The sequence below is a fragment of the Anoplopoma fimbria genome, chromosome 11 (genome assembly GCF_027596085.1).
Source record: "Anoplopoma fimbria isolate UVic2021 breed Golden Eagle Sablefish chromosome 11, Afim_UVic_2022, whole genome shotgun sequence".
In the NCBI taxonomy this organism is placed as follows: Eukaryota; Metazoa; Chordata; class Actinopteri; order Perciformes; family Anoplopomatidae; genus Anoplopoma; species Anoplopoma fimbria.
The window spans coordinates 20,599,648-20,616,755 of NC_072459.1; the positions used below are offsets into that span (position 1 = coordinate 20,599,648).

The following is a 17,108-nucleotide window of genomic DNA, read 5'->3' on the forward strand; positions in this document are numbered from 1 at the left end:
AGAGTGTGCGGCGCATGTTTGAGCAGACAAACTTCTCTGAGTGGGTGCACTTCATTAGAAATGACTAGTGGCTATACAGCAGGAGCTCTTGACCCGACAGTGTGAGGGTGGTGCATTTACATAACAGCAGCCGTTTTTTTGGGGGGCTCCAAAAATGACTAGAGTGTCGCTCTGTTGGCAGAAATATTTCAGGTGAAGCAGCTCTGATGGAGAACGAAGTCGACCGGCGCACATGTGTACGTACGTGCACCGAAGTAAGCAGCTCGTTGTGTGTGAGTGGTTCCGCGAGGGACTGTGAGTGGGGCTGCTCCAACCATTTCCATATCACCCGGAGTCATCTAGGCACTGCGCCCAGTCCCTGTGCTTTTAGGCCCCAGCCGAGGCCTGGCTAGATGAAAACCGGGGGTTGAATCCTGACTGGAAGGTGTAGCGATGTCTGGATGGATGGAGGAGGAGGGTCACGCACAACAGAGCCCCGTCTAGTGCTTTTTAAATTCCCTTAAAATGGGGATTGGTGCCAAGCGGGGCCCCGGCGAGTCGGCTATCGCACCATAACCGGCCCCAGTAATTGCCACTCGTCCCACACCACCTCCTCCTCCTCCTCCTCCTCCTCCTCCTTCACCACGGTCACCCACCACGCATGTAAAACACAGAGAAGCATCGGAGGATCGCCACCTGGGAATACACGCAACGTTAATGGCACTCTCCTTCACAAGCTGTCAATGGTTGTTAATGAACCCATACATAAACATACAGGCCTGTCTGTGCACCCAGACAGACAGACAGACAGACAGACAGAGAGAGAGAGAGAGAGACAGCGGGGACAGACACAGAGGTGGAGAGACAGACAGCCCCCCCCCCCCCCCTTTCAACCAGAGACAAAGTGTACACAGAGTGGGAAATAAAAGCAGTGGGACAGATAAATAAAGACGGAGACGTGTGTTTGGCGAGCGGACGGGGGAGGACGGGCGGACTGATCAAATGGATGCGACGCATCGGATAAAATCTGCCGTTCCATTGGATTGAGCACCGAGGTCCAAACAAAAGGGCAAACCCAGTTTTGCTCTGAGACGTTTCTTTTTATTTTCTATAATAGGCATGACTAAATGAAATCCACAATAATGCTGTCCTCATGTGAAATGACTAACTGTTTATACCACAGAAGAAAATGACCTCCGTTTGTTTTTATTATGTTCATCAGCAACAGATTTCCCTTCTGGTTTGCATGCTCGCAGCGAGGAGAAGAGAAACATTGTGCTCGGAGATGTGAACGGTCCTGAAAACTATTTGGCGGAGGGGCTTTCTCTTTTTTTTTTGTTTATTGGTATAAACGGTCCATTTTAGTGCAGGTGGCCATGGTAAGACATGACTTGCAGTCTTTCTGGTGCTCTACACAACGAACCACAAAATTGGTGCGACACAGATTCAATACATTGCGGGGCAGAAAAGCATGGCAACAAAAGAGAGCCTTGGATGCATACCTGTTTTTAGTGACACTATTGTGATAAAACCTTTTTGAAACATTTTCCAAACTTTTCCAGTTTGTTTAATTTTATCGTAAATCTTGGTATGATTACACAACTATCCCCAAAGTGGTTCAATAATGTCCCCTAACTCACAGGAACCTTTCAGTTTTATCTGTTATCTCTGTCAGGTATATATTTACTCAGTTGTTTACACAGCTAGACAATTTAACATTTGTATAAAGTATTATCTGTATTATGTTTTCTGAAAAAGAGCCATCACTTCACTTATAACTGTTTTACATCAACTTAGTCGGCAGAAAAAAAATCATATTTTGTTTTGAAATTGTAACGCAACAACGTTACATAACAAATAAATGTAACAACACAATGCAACAAGGTAACAATACAACCCCTCCCCCCTCCACAGACTTTCTTGCTCTTTAAGCAATTTAGTAGCTTAGCTTTGTAGCTCACCAGCTAAGTAGCATAGTCCAGAGAGGTACTCCCACTATAATAGATCCAAATTGCATACTTTTTACTTTTTACTTTAAGTACATATTGCGGCTTCCTTTCTGGCATACTCAATAGTATGGTTGTATTGGTATTGGAACACACAATTACTTTGCAAACATGCATCATATTTTTATCGCGAGTCAATCAAAGCAGACTGGGCTTTTTTGGATGGGGGCTTTAAAGAGACACAAGCTAAGACAGAGCTTCTTAGACGGGACTAAGCACCATTACAAATCTTCATTAATTCCTACTTTGAATTCAACTATTTAGTTGTTTCCAAATTCTGAAGACACCATATATTTATCATTACCAGAGACTACTCTACCTCTAATATAGTCATTTTTGTGGAAAAGTTTAGGTTTACAGTGACCTTTGCATCTATGGGCAAATAGAAATGATATTGTAATATTCTATAAATTGAACTGATGTAACAGGAGCACTTTCAATTAGACAAATTTGATAAAAATGTACGTATAACTAGCTTTGTTTTGAGTCTGCCATGTTGAGTGTGCAGTAGAAGCCCTTTCAGTAACCTGGCTCAGACATCTGAGCTTGGCCCGGGGCCTCCTGGAAAGTCCACATCGGCACTACAACCGACAGACCTCACTGCTTTTGACCGAAAAAACGTGACTCGTAAAGTTGTCAGGATGCTGTTTAGACGCTTCCCGCCACCACGCACTGCACCTGCAAGCGTGTGGGAGAAAACTCCAACATGCAACCTTTTTTTGGTGCAGAGTCGGCGGGGCTCGGTTAAGCCCTCCACATGGCAGCAGCCGGAGCAAGTTGGACCGGCGAGGCGAGAGGCACAGCTGCTTGGAGAGGGCTCCGTGGCATTTCTGTGTCTGTGTCCCCTCGCTCCCCCTCCACACACACACACACACACACACACACACACACACACACACACACACACACACACTGGAGCATACATACAGTATATACCAACACATACACACACCCTCTCTATCACTCACACCAGCAGCAGCAACCTGGTAACAGATAGCTCCTGATTGGTGACTCCATCCGCATTTTCTTTAAATATATATATTTAAATATATATCAGCAGTCTCAGGAAGAGGATTCTGGCGGCGTGGAATGGCGTGGGAGAGGCAGAGTGACCCCGGGCTCAGGTGGCAGCTGTGTTATGACTTCTCTGCCAGGTCATGGTGGATGGTAGGATGGATGCAACTCCCCCACCCAACCCGTCTCCTCCCTCATTCTGTATCGATCCATCCGTCTGTCTCCGTTCTGTTTCTGTCACATCCTTCCGCTCTCTTTCGCGCTCCCATCATGTTTTTTTGGGACGCAGAACTTGACATAATGTTGTTGCACGCTGCATGTTTGCCGCACTGTGTCCGTCTGAGGCGACCACTCGGTCACTTGCGTTCGAGGTGTTTTGTTCTTAAGGCCACAGAGAAGCCAACTGTGGAGCGAGTCTACTTTTTTAGCGGCTGAGGAAGCCTTCCTCGAGAAGGTTGTGTGATGCACTTATTTGAAATTTGTGAATTAAGTGATGATGGTGGTGTTTATTACAATATAGTGACATTTGGCTAACATCCTCGAGCTATACGGAGATACTTCCCTTGAAATGCACTTTCTTAGATTCTAATCACGGGATAATTTGGGTGATTGACTCAATCAAAGAAATCTAGGGCTTATCCCAAAGGGAAAGGGGCTTTTAATTAAAAACCTGTTATTGCCACTAGAGGAAATGATTCAGAATTTATTAAGGCCATGATACACTTCTGGGGCAACATGTGCTTTTTGCCTGACTTGAACCTTTTTTTTTGCAAGTTATTCTTACCTAGTAGCAGTGCATTTACTTCACATTCAGACATTTTCATGGGCAATATATTCTGATTATTTTGTGACTGCAAATCAACGCAACTTGCCTGAACTGTAAAAACTATCGCTGTAGCTGTGCTTTTGACCTTCAGCTTTTCTTTTCTATTTTTTTCCAAACATCCCGAGTTTGGATCAGATCAGAGAGCTAATTTATTCCAGATTTCACATATTGACAACATCAATCACTCCGATCCCTCGGTAGCAGTTGCTTCATTATTTCCCCCTCATGTGGCGTTTGGTGTTGATCACAGAGGCGTCTTGAGGCCTGACACAGTTTGTAAACCCGAGGGCTCCACTCAGCGCCAGCCTGCTGCGCTCGCCGCTATGTAGGGCAGAGCTGGACCCTCTGCCGTGGGGTGGGAACGAGGAGGGAAGGGGGGGTGGAGAGAGAGAGAGAGAGAGAGATGGGGGAGTAAGGGAGGGATGGCAGCCAGCATTGGGGCCCCATGCAGGAGATGGGGAGGGGTGGAGGGGGTGCTACAGGGGGCAGGGAGAGGGGCACAGGCTGGGCATGGCTGGTAAAGGAGCATTCCCTCCCGTCTGTGGACATAAAGTGTCTCAGCTCCGTCATACACAAACCGGGGGGTGTCTGCCAGGTTTCTTTGGGATTATTCAGAACAAACAACTAATTCCATTCTTAAGATTTATTTTTTGGGGGGCAGTTTTTCCCCTGATAGAAGTGCTTCAATTGTTTTTTTTATTTAAAGGAAAGGATACAGGGCTTTAAAGTTGAAAATATCCACATTTTAAGGTTGCCTAAATATACAATATATACAAGTAAACACATTTAAAGGGATACTGCAGTAATTAAGCATTACACTTTCATTAAATTAAGGGAAAATAATGGTTAAAATTGGGCAACCCTAGTAAATCAAAAACACTAGATCCTACAGTTCCCATAGTGCAACTGGGTAGTTTTGTTTCCTTCAACCCTCACTACTACCTAAGTGCTTACTCCTTTCAAAACATACACCTCTCGTTTTTGTCTCTAGATTTTCTGTTAAAAAAAAAATCCGCCAAGCCAAGATCACCAAGATGACATCATTATGACATCATCAGGGTCATTTTTCAAGTGATATGTAAATTGATCTTTATGTGTAAAATTGGAGTTACTGTTCCTGATCAAAATGAATGAATCAATGCTTTTTTTGGTTGTATTGTTGGATATTTTCCTAAGATTGTCTGAGATTGTTTCAGTTGAAGGGTTTTAACTGGCATGATTAGATGACAGCATTCAGGTTTTTGAAGAAAAAAGGAAAAAAAACTGAGAACATGTTTTTTTTATTTCTTCCCTGTAATCATCTCGTGACCAGAGCTGTGGCTAACAGCACCCATTAGCGTGGTCATGTCCTTGGTGGTATTTCTGGGAATCTAAGGGGTTCAAATAGATGAAGAGGGAGATTTAATTTTTTTAGGCAAAATAGCTTTAAATGTAGCTTTTTTAGGCACAAAAATAAATCTACTTATCTACTTAGTGTGAAACAAAAATTGGAACAATATAAAATGTATAGAAAATAAATTCCAAAAGTTAAATAATAAATCGGATGCGTATTGTTTTTTTTTGTAAATACCCCAAACATTTTTATTGAGTTTGGTTGGTTGCTGGTCAGGTGGGTGAAATCCTGTTTGAAGGTTTGAACTCGTGACCTCTGTGTTTTTTCGTTACTGGTTATGACGCTGCTTGTGACCCCTCAGATTTATTTTGGGACCACTTGAGGAGAATCTCTTTAGAGAAAAGTCAGGTGTGACCTCACTGCATCCTCTCGTTTCTTTGCAGGTTTTTGTCTCTTATGTCCAGATGCACCCTTCTGCCTCCCTCCCTCCCTCCCACGCTCTCTGTCTCACTCTCTCTCGTCTTTTTTCAATCTGTCTCCCTCTTCTTCCCCAGACAGACCCTCCCATCAGTGCCCATTTCCCCTCCGTCTGGCTCGCCCCCTTTCCTTTTCACCCAGATGACCCTACCACCACCCCGTTCCTTCTGTCTGTCTGGCTCCCCTTTACCCAGATGCCCCCCAACCGCTGCCCGTACCATACCATCCTTACCCTTATCTCGTATCATCATACATCTGTATCCCCGTCTCTTTATCTTCGTCTTCTCTATCTGTTCCCAACAGTGTCTCTTGCTTGCTTCCTCCCTCTGTCTCTCTTTTCCTCGTGTGCTCCCACTGCACAGATGCCTGGCTTGGTTTGCAACAGCTGTCTCGCCATGTGCCACTACCAAGTGTTGCCTTCGATGGCAGGACCGAGTTGGGTAGGGTGTGTGTGTGTGGGGGGGGGAGCGCAGAGTGTATTAGTCATGAATATTCATGTTCCCTTGTATGTACTACCAAACAGAAAATGGCACCACAGAGGACTCCACCCATCAAAAAAAGGGGGGCTGGGGGTTGGGGTGGGGTGGGCATTGGGTGAGGTCGAAGGAAGGAGAGGAAGGAGGAAGGAGGGAAGAGAAAGAATAGGGAAAGTCAGGGAAACGTGATGGAAGAGCATGGGAAATGGAGGCAGACGGAGGGTGGGGGGGAGGACCAGACTGAATGGCAGGGATCCATAAAATGATACCCCCCTACGCCACCACCCTCAGAGGTGTGAAAGAGGGGGCGCAATGAGAGGCGGGCACGGGAGGAAGTGGTAAAGGAAAAGGGGAGCAGGGAAATTTAGGATGCAAGATGGGAACATTTTGTACTTTGAGGGCTTTGCTTGAAATCTGCAGTCAAATATTCATGAAAACGTTAGAAAGAGGCTGGTGAACGATGACGTAGAGTCTGCAGCCATGCTAGCAGCTCTGTGACGCCCATCTCATCTTCTAGCACGGTAGCATTTGGGAATGTCATTATTTTTGCTGGTATTTGGTATTTGACCTGATGGTGGCGCTAGAGGGAAAGTCAGGGGATCACTGAAATGATTATAATTCATCCTGAGAGGAGTTTAAATGTGTGTTGCAAATTTCATGGCAATCCATCCAAAATCTGTCGATATATTTCACTTAAAACCACACTTCACAGTTGTGCTAGAGGAAAAAGTCGGGGATCACCAAAATCAGTATGGGATCAATCAGTACCGTAATTCCCTCGAAACGTAATTCCGATTGCAGTTAAGTTGAATGGGATCGTTATTTCGTAGGAGACAGGGTTGAGGCAGTAGAGTTTATCCTCTGGGGACAATGAATGTCACAGATTTCATGCCAATCTATCCAGTGGGTGTAGAGGTATGTGAGTCTGGACCAAAGTGGTGGACTGACCAACACCCCGACCGAACGACCGCGACCAACTGTCACTAATGTGACCGACCGACCTTTACCAATCGACTGCAATCAACAAAATGGGCTGAATGTGAGCGAACGACAGCAATCAACCAACCTACCAAATGACCGACCGCGACCAACCAACAGACAACGATCAACGAACCAACAGACGACGATCAACCAACCAACAGACCGCGATTAACCAACCAACAGGCTGCGATTAACCAACCAACAGACCGCAATTAACCAACCAACAGACTGTGATCAACAACCAACCGACCGACTGTGAACGATCGACAGCAATCAACCAAGCTACCAACTGACCGACAGCCATGAGACCACGATTATCAACCGACGCACCATGACTGATTGACAACCAACCAAATGACCAACTGTGACCGATTGCCACCGACCGACAGACCACGACTGATCGACTGGCCGACCCAAAGCTACGCATCTTGCATGGCTTAAAAATGACTTAAGACAGGAACTCAAAAGAGAAGTTCAGGCACATACTGTAGGTTTGAAAAGCGACACACACACACTGAGCAATGCAAATGTATGAATGACGAAGTAACAGGGAGATCCTGGACGAACAAGCAAAGCGGAGGATGAATAGCAGGAGCAAAAGAAGCAGAGGAAAAGATGGGTGAGGGGAGATAGGGGATAGGCAGTGAGGGTGAGGGGCAGCAGATCTAAGCGGACCGAGGCTCTGGTGGCTCTTCCTCTCTTTCATGGAGAGCCAGGAAAAGAGATTATAGCAGCCATGTTTTCTCCTATGGGGTGGGAGAAAATATGTGTGTGTGTGGGGGGGGGGGGGCAACCATACTCTTCCCTTTACCGCCTCCCACTCGATTTCCCCCCCCTTTTGCAGACGATGACACTCTCTGTGAGCACCGGCTGGACCTGAACCAGGACAAATCATATCACCGGGCTCCACTCTGCTGGAGGAGTGAGTGCTCCAATCATCACGATGACAAATGCTGCAATTAGATTTTACAAAGGAGGGAGTTGTTGTTTGTATTACGTTTGGAGCTTTTTAATGCATCACAAACTTTTGAAGAGGCACTGCTTGGTGTTACGCTCAACACTCGTCCCCTCGCTTGCGACAGACCCTCTTCTTTCAGTTCATGGTTGCCCCTGAAGGCCTGTGATTGGTTGAGGGAGCAAGAGTGCTAATGCTATTAACCTAAGGCTACTTTTACTCAAGCAAAATACCTCAGCACTTCTTCTTTCACATCTTATTTGACTTTATCTACATTTTCCAACCTTGTCATTCTCTTAATTATCAGCATAATAGTAGTAATAATTCACTTCCTGGATGCCTCTGCAGGGCTACGATTGATTGAGGGAACAAAGGCCCTTATGTTAGTAGCCTAATGCTAATTTTCTTAAGCAAAATACCTCAACACTTCTTCTTCTACCACTGCTTATTTGACTTTATCTCATTTTTTCTAACCTTGTGATCCTCTTAATTATCAGTATAATAGTCTCACAACAGCAGTAATTCATTTCCTGGTTGCCTCTGCAGGGCTACGATTGGTTGAGGGAACCAGAGTGTATTGCCTTTCGCCTTGTGCTTCATCAACACCTTCCTCACATCTGCATCCACACGATACACACACACACACACACACACACATCGGTCATTAACACACATGTCACACACACCCCGGCTCTCTTCTTTCTTTTCTCGTACACACAACACATACAAACAGCGAGTTAATCAGAAACCTATAAACCCTCCTTGCCGGTAGGAGATAAGCGCTGTGCCGGTAGCCCTGCTCTCCTGAGAGCAGCACTCCTCTAGCGGTGCCGTGGAGCTGCCTGATAAGGGCAGGGGAGAGTGGGATACCCTAAGAGATCCAGGCACACACACTAAATAAAACACACACACACACACACATATACACTCCGCTCAGCATCAGTTAGCCAGGTCTTCTGCAGAGCCAATCGGCGGTTCGCAGTGCCCCAGGCTCCACCAATCACGCTCCTCCATCGGGTGTTGTTAATCTCAGCGCTCAGCCCGCAGGTGGATGTGTTTGCTGTGTGTGTTTGTGTTTAGCAGACTCACTATCTTATATGCTAATGCGATCGAGTGCAGGTGAGAAAATTGTACCCTGATAAAAAAATTAAAATTGGTTTTCCTTAAAAAAGTGATTGTTTTTCTACCTATACGATTTATTATATATATTTTAAAAAAGAGTAAACACTTCTATAATTGAAGTAAGGGACTAGTGTTTTCCTACCTTGATGTACAAAGGGCTAGCACACCTTCTCAAGGGTGTTTTGGTAATTAAGTACCTCTCCTAATTAAGCCTCAACCTGTATTTCAAAGGCCCCTATGGGATCCAGCTACTTTCTCAGATGAATCGGCCTATACGCTGGGAGATATGGAAATACGGCGTTTCAACATCACAAGTCATCTGAGGAGACGCGTCGGTATCGAGTGATGCATTTTAATATCAAAGGCCCAGCCTGTTCTCCAGAGCTTCGTGGAAAAGATTTAGAAAGAGTGTGATAAATATAGGATTAACTATAGCAACAGAGCCGTATCATTTATACAAGAAACTTCACATTTATGTCTGTTGTGTAGATCCCATTCTATATTTTTCTGCATTATATTTTTCTTTCCTTGTGAGTGCAGTGATCAAGTGACTATCGACCCTAAATGTCTAATTCTATATGTGCACCTTATCTTTCTATCTCATACTTCTCCTGTAGCAATGGGAACTTACTTTGACCTCATTTTCAGCAGGAAAAGAAAATCGAAGTACGTTTACTCATGTGCTTGCGTACAATTTTGAGGTACTTGTACTTCATTTGAAGCTGATTTATACTGTTTCTTCACTACTTTTTAAAGGGACATTTATCTAACGGTTACATAAAAAGATTGCCTACAAAATATATGTCGTTGTAAATTAAATAAAGTTGCATTAAAATGCACTTCAACTTGTCAGCTAGGCCTGTACAGTGGTGGTGAGTTTCCTAACCCAGAGGTGGACACGAGTAAATATGGAGGACAGAGATTGGGCTGGTTGGTCAGAGAGTTTAAACTGGCAAAAAGGGAAAGAAAATTACAACAAATGGAAAAATATATATATTTTTTATATACAAAAAAAAAAGAAGAACATCCAACATCAGGCATGCTGCCTACTTTGGTTCTCGGGGCGATCCTGGATGGGACGTTTAGTCCATTAACAAAGCCTCCACTGTCGTCATTATTACTTATCATTATTTATTATTCTCCCTATCTTGTCTTTGTAATTAGTCATTACTGTCCCCTTTACAAACATGCCTCACTTAATACCATAGCTCAACAAGCAAGTTCTTGTACTTGTCCAACTGTCTTCTTTTCATGTTTTATGGCACCTACATGTTATATTGCACAAATAAAAGCACTACCTTAAAATACATATTGAGTATAATTTGGGCCATACTGTTGCCTAATTAGTACTTTTACTTTTGATACTACATGAGGTAAATTTGCTGTGTGTATTGAAGTAAAATATTTACCTCGGATTTTTTTTCTTATAATGGAGTATTTTTATTATATGGCAGCTGATGCTACTTTTACTGAAGCAAACATACTTCTGCCACTACTTCTTATTTAACATTCTCATCCTCTTTATCATCGTCTATATTAATCATTAGAATAGTAAAACAATAGCAGGTGCGTGCTTTGTATGGTAACCTTGTTTGTCACTACTCTAACAGAGGGAGATATGTAGATATGTATTTATGTCATTTCTTTGTCCTTTTAGAGGTTTTTTCCAACCTCCCGTGTGGTCCTATTATGTGATGGTTCAAACTTCTTCTCAGTCGAACCACCGGGGTAAACCTCTTAACTCAAACCCCAAAGAAACAACGGGAGAATGGCCGTGAGTCGGGCCCGGTTCCACAGGCCTGGTGGGAATTTTTGTTTCTGTCTGTGTGTGTGTGTGTGTGTGTGTGTGTGTGTGTGTGTGTGTGTGTGTGTGTGTGTGTGTGTGTGTGTGTGTGTGTGTGTGTGTGTGTGTGTGTGTGTGTGTGTGTGTGTGTGTGTGTGTGTGTGTGTGTGTGTGTAAATCCTACAGGCGTATACAGGCGACGCAAACGGAGCTGAGGGCCAAAGAAAAGGGACTTTGCTTGCGGCCGTTTTGGGGGTGAATTTAGACTGCGTGGTGCGTTCACGATGTATGGGAAGATTCGGACACTAGTGAGGTCAGTGACTGTTCAACTTGTCCCCGTGTCTCTCGGCGACATACACGGGTTTCAAAGGGTTTTGGGGGTGTATTCAAGACGCCATGGGTCAGTCCATCATAAATTAAATTCACGTTTCCAAATTATTATTTTTTTACAGCCACTTAAATAAAGGAATCTTAAACATTCCGAGCATTAAACGTCTCCGCCAAAGGCCGTTGCGTTCAAGAAAGTTCAGTACAAAAAAAACAAAACAGAATATAGAGCTGGCAGTGTGAAGGTCAAGCTTTAGGTCAAGTCACTCACTGACACGACGCACGTCTTTAACCAACGTGCATGTTGCATTATACACAAGGTGTAGAAGTCAAAGGGCTGTTTTATGGCGCAGGTTGGTTAGACAAACATAATGAGGATATTAATAGAAGAATATATTTTTTTAAATGACAAGAATTCGGGGTGAACATTCAAAAAAATGAATAATAAATGAAAAACGTGAAGAGGCCACATTCACTTGCAGCCTACTTCTTAAATCATTGATCAGACTTGTTTTAAAACGCTGCTGCTCTGTGACTGAAAACTGACAGATTTATATGCATTAAATGTGTTGCCTGATGACAAAAAAATAGAATGAAATAAAATGTAATGATTTTTTTTTTTTTTTTTTTACAATTTCGGACATCTAACGTCCCAATAAATTTGACATAAATACATTTATCCCGACTGTCTCCCAGCCTAATAATGGTTAGCCCGTTTTAATAAAAAAAGAAACACATGTAAGGTCTAAACACACCGTTTAAAATATATAGAAAGTCGCATATTTTGTGTTCCATTTTTTATGTATTTAAGGTTGTAAATATAAAAGGGAGGCTGGTGTGCTCATTTAAAAGACTGTAACAACTCTGGTCTGTTCTTTTTATTTCATTTTATTAGGCATTAATTAACACCTGTTTCACTTCAAATTCGGGTCAAATGTACCGGATTTAGACACATCTGGAAATGCCAGAAAAAATAATTAGGCAACTAAAACTTCTCCTGGTCCAATATTCACAATTAATTATTTATTATGATTTATTTATAACGTTTATTTTTTTTTCTAAAGTAAATGTAAAACGTATCAATTGCGTTGTATGTTATTGCTGAATAAAACTGAATTAAAGGATCCAGCTTCTCCTTCTTCTGTGTGTGTGTGTGTGTGTGTGTGTGTGTGTGTGTGTGTGTGTGTGTGTGTGTCAGAATCTAGGAGCTTTTCATTTGTCTGCTTGTAAAGTGATCAAGTTAAACCGACACAGACGGAATCGGTGGCAGGTGCTCATCGTTCCTTTTGATTCATTTTATTGCAGTGACGTCTGCAGCTTCGTTTAACACATTAAAGGTCATTCATTGGTCATTTATCCGCAACTCGGCCATTTCAATCTGAATGTTTCTGAATAAAATATTTGGTGTTTGAGGTGGATACATATAAAAAAATAAAATAAACAAGAGGATGATCAGAAAAGAACAAAACAGAGATGTGTTTAACAGCTCGGACTGTGGATGTGATTGTGAACTATAAGGCCTTCTGCAAATACAAAGGTGTGACAAATCTCTAAAATACGGCTAATCACGTGACAGATCATTCACGTGACATAATATGTCCAAATAATCACATTTAAATCAGTTGCTGCTAGAAGATATTTCAACTCTTTTCAACCTAAAATGAAATAAGAATCGGCTTATATTTAATCAGTTTTTTGTTTTGTTTTTGGAGGTTACCTTTTACAAACTGACCCTGGGTCATATTTATGAATATTAAGTTTTCATACCACCACCCTCCCGACCCCCGAGCTGCCCTTACACTTTATTTTTTTATTTTTTTGTTCTTCCCGGTGAGAGCTCCTAATCCCCCGCGTCCACGGTTTACTCTGAGCCCGTATTTAATTCCTCTAAACCCCCAGCTGCCGCCCTGGTTACTCTCCGAACACGACAGACTGCGAACCGCTCCGGTTATTAATAATTCACCAGTCCCTCCATCCATCCATCCATCCATCCATCCATCCGTCCTCTTCCTCCGGCCGTGGCCGCAGGAGCAGCCCCCCCACCTCCTCTCGTTTGTTTTTCTCGGTGTCTCTCATTAACACGTGGGGGACACGCGTTTTGTTTATTTTTTTAAAACACATTTTAGACGTCAGACTGTTGCTATACCCAGGCGGCATTGAACGCACCAAAGTCCCGCCAAACAGCTCCGTGAACTCGCGGTGTTTTGTAGTCGCGGACGTCGTTTCGCTCCACAACTTTTTTTCCTCTCCCTCCGGACTGTGAAGGAACAGGTGGAGGAGTGGGTGGGGGAGTGGAGGACCCCAGCGCCGAAGGGAGGGACGTCCTCGTGTACCAGCGGAGTTCGGGGCATGCACACACTGGTGGTGGTGCTGGTGGTGTTGGTGGGTGGTGTTGGGGGGTAAATAACCCAGTGCACGGTGCCGATCGTCCCCCTCTGCAGGAGCAACAGCTGATTTGGAGGAGCGCTGCTACTTACTGTCGGTGCCCGGCCGGACTACCCTCTGTCGGGGTTGGGTGGGTGGTGGTGGTGGTGGTGGGTGGAGATCAGACGGTGACTGTGTCGGTGGCGACACTACGACACACAGAGAGAGAGAGAGAGAGAGAGAGAGAGGAGCCCGACCGGGTTTCATGGGGATATCCCGCGGTGGAAGCGGCCGTAAACACACCTTGCATGAAGACGTCGGTGGAGCGGACGCCTTGGATTACACCGCCCGTCCTCCTCCACCCTGGCTGAGAGGAGCTGACTACAAATAACCACAACAACAAAAAAAACAAAAAAAAAAACCGGGCACCGTTTTCAGTTCCGGTAGAAGGCCCAGCAGAACGAGAAACCGAGTTTTCTCTCTCTCTCTCCCACACTTTTTTTTTTTTTTTTTTTTTTTTTTTTTTTTTTTTTTTTGGAAGCCGAACTTTTTGGGAGTGGAAAAAAAAAAAATGGGTCTTTGAGAGGTGCTTGGCACATTCACCCTCCACACCACAATGGTACGTGCTATGTAAACCAAATCATTTGCTCATTTGTGCAGTCAGCTTTTCAGATTCATTTAGCTGTTCGTAGATTTAATGATACACAGACCTTTTTAAGTTTAATGGTCTGAGTTACACACTAATACTTCTAGTGTGTGTGTGTGTGTGTGTGTGTGTGTGTGTGTGTGTGTGTGTTTACTTGTATAGCTAATGCGTAACAGTCAGCATAAGAGTGTGCCAAGTCCTTCCACCTACCTGGATATGTTTCCTGTCACTGTTATTTTTTAAATTATGAGTTTGTTTTGTTCCACGTTATGTTTTTGCTGTTAGGAAAATGATGCAACTTCATTTAATATAGTTGCACAACGCACGATGCCAGGATGTTTGTCTGGCCAGAGCAGTGTCCATCCGCACGGAGGACATGAGTCCCGTCACCGCGGTGGTCCGTGTTGCGTGGCCTGCCATGTGCACTATTTATAGCCACATGATATGATACGCGTTATCGTGTGTCATACGGTGTTAGCAGCCAATCAAAGAAAAGAAAAAGAAGGTTATACGTGTTGACATGCACGTTGAGAGCCCACCTAAAAGGCAAAGTTGAACATAGTTTCGAAACTCGGCCATAAGAGGATGGAACTTGGTTTAAAACCCATTCCTTCATACAGACAGACAGGTGATTTATTTGTGCAAGTCCTGAGGCATCGCAAAGCAAAAGTTTGCTGTGATTGGTCTGCTCACCATCAGCTTCCCTTTGTCCATCAGCGTGTGATATTTTGTTTGTGGTTTTCTTAGAATTTGAATTGGCTGAGTACTTTTTCATAAGAACAAAAATGTTAATATTTTTTTTTTTTATCCCCATTTGCCCCGAAGAGCATATGTGTTTAAACTGGCAAACGCATTCCCTGTGAGGTTGTGAAAACCAGATTTGAATGCAGCTCTTGTAGGTTTCAAAATTTAGATACAAGAAGTCTGTTTTATACTGAATTATGATATGTAGATCACACATCCTTGACCCATGGAACAGCTCTTTTTTTTTTTTTTTGTTGGCAAGAAATGAGTCAAGTCAGGCAATAGTTAGGGGGAACCTCCCACATACAACCTTGGAGCTGCTAAGAAACCAGGAAAGGGGGTGATCTTATTTGCACATGAATATGGAAGATTATTAGTATGAATAATTATTTGTTTACGAGCATCCTCGCTGACATGGCGGCTGCCCAAGAAGCTCATCGGTAAAAAAAAAAGAAAAATGATACAGAATTCAGGACAGGCCTCACATGGGATTATCTCGACTCGTTATTCTCCCACTTATAGCAGTAGCTCACCTCATTTTTTTTTATCTTTAAAGGGTAAGGCTATATTGGGAAATCGTGCCAGATATCTCAGTTGCGTGTTGGTTTAGTCAGAATGCACTGGAGGCATCTGTCAATCAGTGTCAGGATTCTATGACACACACAAATAAACTGCACATCACTGCAGAAATGAGCTGCAGAGCAGGTTATTGATTTCACTGAATGTGTTCGGAAGCAGAAAGGAAATGTGACCGACCGTCATGAAATAAAACACAACGCATGCTTGGTCCCAAGTAAAGTTTATGTATTTATTAGACCTTCATTATGAGGATTATCAGTCAGGTTGTAACGGCCGTGCTCAGCATATGTGTGATGTTCAGCGTAGGAGCATGAGAAACAAATACAGCAATCATGTAGGGCTGTGTAAATAATTGGGGTAATTGTATCCCTGTGTGTGTGTGTGTGTGTGTGTGTGTGTGTGCAGCCCACCACATGATGATCCAGTCTCGTGTGATCTCCCTCTTGGCCGTCGCTGCCAGCGTGATGTCATCCCTCGGTGTATATACAGAATATTATGCTTTAATGTTTTTCGCCCTGGCCTTGACAGTTCCCTGGAAAAACAAATAAAGGCTTCATCAGGCCACGATCGCATCATGTGGCGCGTGATCTTTTTGCCGTTTAGTTTAAAGATGGGGAAACTCTGTAGCGCACTCAAAGGGCGTCAATATTTAGGGCGGTGAGCTCAGATAATGAGTTTTTAAGCCGTTGAAGCTGTTGCAGCACAAGGTACGATCATGTGAGGCGTTCTTTGATGGGACGTTGGTGTTGCATTACATTTATTTATAAGAAGAAGAAAGAAAAAAACTGTCACTTTTGACAATCAAAGGGTCTTGGGCTTAAATTGGTTGCATGTTTCTCTTTAAAATTCACAAAACTGGGGTTAAGGCATTAAAAAAAAGCAGACTTAAAGGGGCACCCCAGTGATTTTAGTGTTGTGCTTGTGTAAAGTCGAGGGACTTATGAGGGACTGATTAAAACAAAAACGGTCCAAATCGAAGCAGCAGATGTCAAGATATCCGGACTATCTAACCCTCTTGTGAGTTGAGATTCACAAAAGCTGGATCCTACAGTTCCCATAATGCAACTCAGTAGCATAAGTCATTAAAGCTTTCCTTCTTGTTAGGACCCTCATTTTTCAGACTCCAATACCCGAGTTTGTAACAGGCTTACTGTCAAACATTTGATGCCAAGTTTCAATTCAAGATGACATCACCATGACATAATCAGGGTCATTTCCTCAGGCCTTGGAGGGACACTTTAGAGTGCTGCAGGGATGACGTCATTTTGTAGGCCAAGATAATGAGCTCTGTGGCGAACACATTTTGTTCAGCAGGATGATCTTCACAAATGAGCAACACTTTTATGATTTTTTTTTTGAAGCGTGAATGCAATCAGTGTAAGTAAAAAGCTATCTAGTGCTATAAACAAGGTACATCAACGTCACATTACTTCACGTTACTAACACTAAGCCAAAGGCCGACCAGTGTTTGGTATGTCCGTTCTGGACTACTGTAG

The 17,108-nt window shown here is 43.5% G+C and overlaps 1 protein-coding gene across 3 annotated transcripts in view; it reads left to right on the top strand.

Annotated features, from left to right (window-relative positions):
• Positions 1-14,171: 14,171 nt before the first annotated feature.
• Positions 14,172-17,108, top strand: part of nfixb (nuclear factor I/Xb) — a 141,014-nt gene continuing 138,077 nt past the window's right edge. For all 3 annotated transcript variants that reach the window (XM_054606848.1, XM_054606852.1, XM_054606853.1), the window contains exon 1: positions 14,172-14,262. In XM_054606848.1, coding sequence (XP_054462823.1) covers positions 14,260-14,262 — 3 coding nt within the window. In that variant the 5' untranslated portion in view covers positions 14,172-14,259. The remainder of the gene's footprint in view (positions 14,263-17,108) is intronic.